Source organism: Anneissia japonica, unplaced genomic scaffold (assembly GCF_011630105.1).
Source record: "Anneissia japonica isolate Jap-2015-1 unplaced genomic scaffold, ASM1163010v1 scaffold694_len1028156_cov167, whole genome shotgun sequence".
Classification (NCBI taxonomy): Eukaryota; Metazoa; Echinodermata; class Crinoidea; order Comatulida; family Comatulidae; genus Anneissia; species Anneissia japonica.
Genome location: NW_022727885.1, coordinates 552,911 through 560,147, shown reverse-complemented (window position 1 = coordinate 560,147; position 7,237 = coordinate 552,911). Strand labels below are relative to the sequence as shown.

Here is a 7,237-nt window from a genome sequence, read left to right as displayed (position 1 = left end):
GTGTTACTATATGTAATACTCTCTATAATACAGTAAAGTAATATACTGACTTTAAAATAATATTTTTTTATAGGTGAAAAGTGTTTAAACATAAGAACAAAATAAGAACATTTTGAGCCTGAAATCGACCAAAAAAATAAGAACACTGAGCCTGGCAAAGTTTTATTGTTTCCTATAAAAAAATGTGTAGTAGACTTCTTGCTTTTTTTAGTAGCTGTGGGATCTGGACGACACTATGTTGATCTTTCAGTTGCAATTTTTTTCTTAACAAACTCAAGTTTACATGGATTGTTGATAACAATAATACCTTGAATTTATTGTATTTCAACTAACATACTAAAAAATAGCGTAGCATATAACTACGGCCTATGTGTATGTGTTTTATACAGTACTCAGTCTTAGTTCTTTAAATGTTAGAGCACTATACAAAAGAAACTCTAACTAAAGTATTTACATGCTCTTGGTTGTCCATAAATGGTAGGTGTACCCTGGATTGGAATAATATGTTCAGGTACTCATGGTCTATGAAAATAAACAGCTAAATACTCTAAGGAAGAGTAGCACTTTAATACCGTTTGAGATTTTTATTAACACATTCGTGTACAAAATACACTTCTTCAGCCAAGAAAATGAAGGTGAACGGGATATGAATGTTTGGAGATTGAATTACAAAATCTGTTTAAATAGGATGATTATGGTATCAGAAGTTTTGGTGTCTGAGCCCTAACTCTCTTAGCGACCACTTTCTCTGGGCGGTCGCTTACAAGAGGATCCAATGTGTTTATATCTAATATTCATATTTAATAGGTCAGATTTAATTTTAGAAGTTGCACAACAGACAGTGTTTTGAATTGTGATAATTGGTCGTTATATTTTCCAGGAATCAGAGATGCATTCAAACGGGGCAAAATCGGAAGTTTAATTGGTGTTGAAGGTGGGCATAATATTGATAGTCATATGGCAGTATTGAGGGCGCTGTACGCTCTTGGAACTAGATACATGACAGTGACTCATAGTTGTAACACACCATGGTATGTGATAGACTTTGTTAAATTTTCTGGTTTTTTTTAAATTGTGTTTTTATAATTAAATATCGCAACAAAATAGAAACAAAAAGAACAGTAAGTCTTTATACAATGCTGTGATATTGCATACAGCAAACCATATCAAATATAAAATGTACATAAAATAACCTTCCTGGTTTTCATTGTTAACTGCAGGGCAGACAACTGGTTGATGGACGAGTTACCGGAAAATGAGAGGGAGTTTAATGGTCTAACTGACTTCGGCAAAGTAATTGCTTTATATTTATAATTATAATAACTTTTAAATACAATATTAAATTTTTACATTAAGGATCTCTCAATAGTGGATGTGTAATTAATACATTTTTATTTTTATTAACACTAAAGTATCAATGATATATATTAATACATTTTAAATTTATATTAATTATTACTTAGATTAAGATTTAAATTATATTTAAGAAAATATTTTTCAAATGTTTAAAATATTTACTTATTGACAAATTAATATCAATTTTGTAGATATATATATATATAATTTATATTGTTTTATATAAATGTTCTTTATATTTATATAATAATAATACTTATTTTTAAGCCTGTATAATGTGTCCCGATGTTTTCTTTTCCAATGGTGTTCTCACTTATGCTTTACTTGTGTGTATGCATTCGTTAACAAAAGCATTAATGTTTCTGTTTTCTTATTTAACAGAATGTTATAAGAGAAATGAATCGCCTTGGTATGATTATAGATCTCAGTCATGTATCAGTTGAAGTCATGAAGCAAGTTCTAAGCATCAGTGCGGCTCCAGTAATGTTTAGCCATTCTTCAGCATATGCTATTTGCGCAAACTATCGAAATGTGAACGACGAAGTACTAAAGATAGTGGTAAGAAGTGCACGAGTCCTTCAAAAATGGATCTGTAAACGAAAAACTCAGGGCGAACAGTCCTCGGCGGGGCCGGCGGTCGCACCGCCGAGATCTGGCATTTGGCCTAATTGACTTTAGAGTATGTCATAATTAATGTTAACTTAATCTTTTAATACAACTACCGTATTGTAACAGCAAATCAGATGTAAAATTCCACACTTATAAGACAGGCTTAGTATCAGACTCCTTTCTAATTCATATTTATAATAATTATATTCTCAGATTAAATATTTGTGCCTATCCGAGACAGCAACTGGTAGCTTACCCTATGTTATTATCTTTTACAGAAAGAAAAGGAAGGAGTTGTAATGGTAAACTTTTATACCAAATACATCAACTGTCCACCATATCAGCTGCCAGGTACAACCGAAAACAATGGCACACTGAGCCAAGTTGCGAGTATGTTAAATTTTCTCATGAAGTTTTCATAATAAAGTAAAGTACATAACATGTGTCCGTGTTTTTAATAATGGAGGGCTAAAATGGCAAACCTAAAGTGAAGTCTGAAACGTAGACGTTTGGTGATTTGAGTTTCTGTGTTTACTGTAATGTAATTGGTGTTGCTGGTAGGATACTTTCAATGAGATCAAGTACATCAGTTCTTGATACTTTGCTGCAATTCCTTTATTCAAAACTAATACTAATCTACTACAATATATACAAAGTGACTGAACTTCAGGTTATTTATTTAAGATGTTACTAGAGTTAAAAACCCTTATAGAGTGGAATCAGTTCCGAAGTGTACCTTTCTAACTTTGGGATGTTCTTCGCTGTTATCTACTATCTGTGATATTGAGTGTTTGCTATATACCCTCCACTATTAAAGGTGTGATCAATACCCTCATACTAGTAAAGGTGTGATCGATTAGGTCACCTAATGTTGTTAGAGTTTATTATTATTTAATAACGTGTTTATTGAAATATTCTTAATTGTGATGGAATGACCTGCCAAATGTTACCTGCTACAGTGTCATTTATAGGTTTTATATTTTTATGTCTAATTGTAAAGTTAAGGTAAATTGTTGTCACTTAAAAATGACTATAGTTGCATAGTCGATGGTCAGTCTACCCTAGATGGGCATTTAACTGTCAAACTAAGTTGAGACATTTAGCAGATTCAGTATCAAATGAAATGTATCGATATACAAATTGGATTGATTTTTAAAACTTAATGTTATTGAATCCTAATACTACTTACATTACAAACCTTGTCTAAACACACACACACACACACACACACACACACACACCCACACACACACAAAGAAATCCTCAGTTGTCCTCAGTTATTTTTTACTCAACTTAAATTTTTTTTGTAATTTTCACTAATCACTTCGTGCTGTTTTTTCAATTTTTATTCTACAAAACAGATAAAAATGTTTATTACTTTTTAGACCACTTGGATCATATTAAGTCTGTTTGCGGTGAAGACTGTGTCGGGCTTGGGTCGGATTTTGATGGCGTTTCTACGTAAGTGCTTTCAGTTACTATCCTGGTGTCTGTCAGAAATCATAGTGGAAAGAATTGACTGGTATGAACACATTACATAATCAATTAAAATAAATAATAGGGCGTTATAATTAATATGGTTATTTATCTTTTTGATTAATCTACGAAACAGATAAAAATGAAACTTTGGTGTAATCGGTAAACATAAGTGCATTTGCATTTTAAAGTTTCCATTTTATATTGATTACTTACATTATTGGGTAATAATAAAATCACATTTTTCGTAATTGACTCTTATACTAAGCATGGAGAAAGTGACTTTCTCCACGTGCTAAAGGCTTGGATGTTGCATTGTGTGAGATGACTTTGAAACTCAGTAAGTTTCAAGAAAACAGCTGTGATAGCAAAGACATTTTCAGAGTCGAAAAACATCTCAACGCCATTGCACTAGAATCAGCGAGCACTTGTATTAATATGACTGCTCCCAGCTAGAATGAAAATATTAGTGTTTGCTGTTGGTCTTTCCCTAATCTGCTCTGCTTTATTTGACAATTTATAGACCATTCGAAAAATAATATTACTTAATTTGAGAATTTGAGATGTGGATATGGAGAATAATGGAAAAATAATTTGGTAAGACAAAATTACAAAAGAGTATCTATTAGAGATAATAAATAGAAAAAAAGAAGAAAAGAAATAGAAAAAGTAATAAATCATATTCTGAGTAAAAAAAAACTAAACTGTTGAAAGAAAGTAGAAAAAGGCGTCTCGTTGAAGAAATCAATAGTACTTCATACAAAAAGATGGCCTGCTTGCTAAGATGAAAGAAAGGGCAAGTGATAATACATATTGAAAGCATTATTGCTCAGAACAACATACTAGAAGGCAGAAAAGCAATATTGATGATTGTGTAGACAAGAGGCTTGGTAGTTTTTGTGATGTAAGAACCCGAATAAATATTGAATTTGTTATTACAGACCCATTCCCTAATGTGGGCGGCAGGTTTCTGTAAACACATTTTAAACGTAGTAGTTACTGTGGACGCCATTGCAGACACACTACAAATAGTACTGACGCTAAATATAATGTTACTATAATTAAGGTATACTTCGTCTAGACTTCTTTGAAGAAGTAGCATGGAGAGTGCCAGTAACGGTATTTTATAACTTTTGTACACTACACACAATATGTAAGACACAATTTCATGCCTGCCGAATTGACAGAAAAGATATTTTGCTTTTTAATATGATTTTTTTTCAGCAGAAACATAATCAAGTTTTCAAAAACTTTTTTTAATGTCTAATCACAACCAACAGAGTACCTGATGGTTTAGAAGACGTATCAAAGTTCCCTTACCTTATAGCAGAGCTAATCGACAGAGGCTGGTCTGATACTGCAATCAAAAAATTACTTGGAGAAAACTTGCTACGTGTTTTCAAGGGCGTTGAAGACGTATGTATCAAATATTGTTCTAAAGCCAGGCTCCAGAACAAAACATTTTTTTATATATGTTGTACAACTGATTTTTCAAAAAGGTGTTTCCCGAAATTGTTGAACATTCAAAAATCTGCATCTCAAGAACCGTTCCAGAGTTTTTTCATCAAACATCCCTTTTGAGTCTTATAAGTTGTACAATATATCAGAAATAAAATTCCTCAGGAGCTTGGCGTTAAAGATACACCGTCTGTGACATGCTAAGTAAATTTAGGCCTATATATAAATCTTTCAATAATTTGAATTGGATAGTTTGTTTATTGGCTATCAATAGAAAATGACAAGCGTTTAGATAAAGCCAACTGCTTTCCATAAAATCGCTGCAATATCACTAAAATGTTTTCACTGCCATTGTTGCACTGCGTCCCCGACGCAATCGGGAAGGCTCCCATATTCGATCGAAGAATCATAGTCGCTAAAAAAACACTTAGCGCGAGCGTGTAGCGATTTTAAGGAAACTAGTCTTACCTCGGTTGTTATATCGTATTGCATACAGTAAACCCTTAAATTTACTGGTATTTAAATTATAGTATTTTGTTTGAAAGGATCTGCAATCAGTGAAAAACTTTCTTGAACAATCAGTAAAAACTTACCTTATCATTTAAAATCTATTAACTTAAAATATCCGTTCACAAAATCAATGAGAGAGTATTATTTATCAGGCACATAAGTAAAATATTGCAACTTTGTATAATTTACGTATTTTTTCCATATGTAAATGTAAATATATTAGTGCAAAGCCTATATATTTTTTTTTATGAATCACCATTATTTATTTATATAGGCCTAAAGTAAAACCAGACTTGATTAGCTTTTACACTATTTTTTTGGTTACCTAATTTGCCTATTACATGTTTTCACATACTTACAAAAACATTGTACTTTTATGAAAAAAAGGCAAAAATAAATAAAGAATAATATTTTTGATTTTATTAAACGTTTTCTAATGCCATTATTCAATTTAAAAAATATATATATTCTTTCTCTTTTGTTAGACGCGTGATTCCCTTCAATCTAAATTGCCAGATGAGTCGTCAATGCCAAGAAACAGTGGCAAAGAGGTCAACAATACGTGCCGAACATATGTATTTAATCCTGATGAGGCATAACAAACACGTTTCAGTAAAGTATTCAGCAGAAAAAAAAAAAAAACACCTTTCGAGGTTGCGTCAGTACTCGATGCCCTCACTACAACATTGCATTATGCCAGGATAACCACCCGGTCACCCTGTGCACCTCTCTCCAGAGTTACTTAGGCCTACTTTTAGGGCGCACCCATGATCACACAAGCCGATTTTTTTTAAGCTGCTGTTCTCAAATCCTGGCACGCCATTATTTACTATACGAACTAGATAATTGTTTTGTTCGTTGTGTTATAAACCTTTATTTTTCTAAAATGAATGTCCTACATGTTTCAATTAAAAATAATGAGAGGCGGTATTTAATTAATAATTGTTGTTTTGTTTCTATTTAGATAATTAATACAACATTTGCTTCATTTATGTTTAAAAAAAACAATGGAGCCTAGATGATGACATAGATAACAGATAGATTGATAGGTATGGTACGTTCTACTGTATATTTTATTGAGCTGAAATTAATTCCCGTATTTATTCGAATAAACGACCCGCTTTGAATAAACGCTCCCCTCGAATGAACGCCCCACCAGAGCCTGATTTGGAATACTGTAAACGCCTCCCTCAAATAAACGAGTTTATTTTTCCCTCGCATAAACACCCCCCCTTTATTTTTCCCTCGCATAAACCCCCCCCCCCCCCAAAATGACTGTAAACAAACCTAGTGGAAGCAACATCATACTCAACACATTACATTTATGTTCTACTGCAGTAGAAGTATATTTTTTCAATCTGGTTGGGATCCATAAGTAATAACACATTTTGATGGTAATTATGTGATGCGGTTCTACATTTGCAATGAAATTTAGGGGCGTTTATTTGAGTAACTATAAACGCCAGTTCCCTCAAGTAAACTCCCTAAAAAACTCTTCTCAACAATAAACGGGGCGTTTATTCGAATAAATACGGTAATGAAACGATATCAATTTATTGCTAAAGCTCGTGGCCTTGCTTCTATTTGTTCCTAAATTTGATAGGCAATGAAAACGTGTTTTAAAAACAAGACAAAACTAAGAAACATCATTAAAGGTTTTTGAAAATAAAATGTCGTGGGTTCGGTTTGTATATCATAATTACAGTTTCTGCAGTTACAACGAAAACGGGATGTGGAGATAACTGAGAACCCCGATGCTAATGGTGCATTTTCTATGGACAGTGGACAGAGAGAGTATGTATGTATGTATGTGTGTGTATATACATAC

At 32.5% G+C, this 7,237-nt stretch overlaps 1 protein-coding gene across 1 annotated transcript in view; it reads left to right on the top strand.

The window, feature by feature from the left end:
* Positions 1-6,642, top strand: part of LOC117113860 (dipeptidase 1-like) — a 20,396-nt gene extending 13,754 nt beyond the window's left edge. The window contains exons 4-10 of the mRNA XM_033257312.1: positions 881-1,031; positions 1,221-1,293; positions 1,738-1,914; positions 2,244-2,355; positions 3,351-3,426; positions 4,722-4,857; positions 5,895-6,642. Of these exons, the coding sequence (XP_033113203.1) occupies positions 881-1,031; positions 1,221-1,293; positions 1,738-1,914; positions 2,244-2,355; positions 3,351-3,426; positions 4,722-4,857; positions 5,895-6,008 (839 nt within the window). The 3' untranslated portion in view covers positions 6,009-6,642. The remainder of the gene's footprint in view (positions 1-880; positions 1,032-1,220; positions 1,294-1,737; positions 1,915-2,243; positions 2,356-3,350; positions 3,427-4,721; positions 4,858-5,894) is intronic.
* The last annotated feature ends 595 nt before the right edge of the window (positions 6,643-7,237 follow it).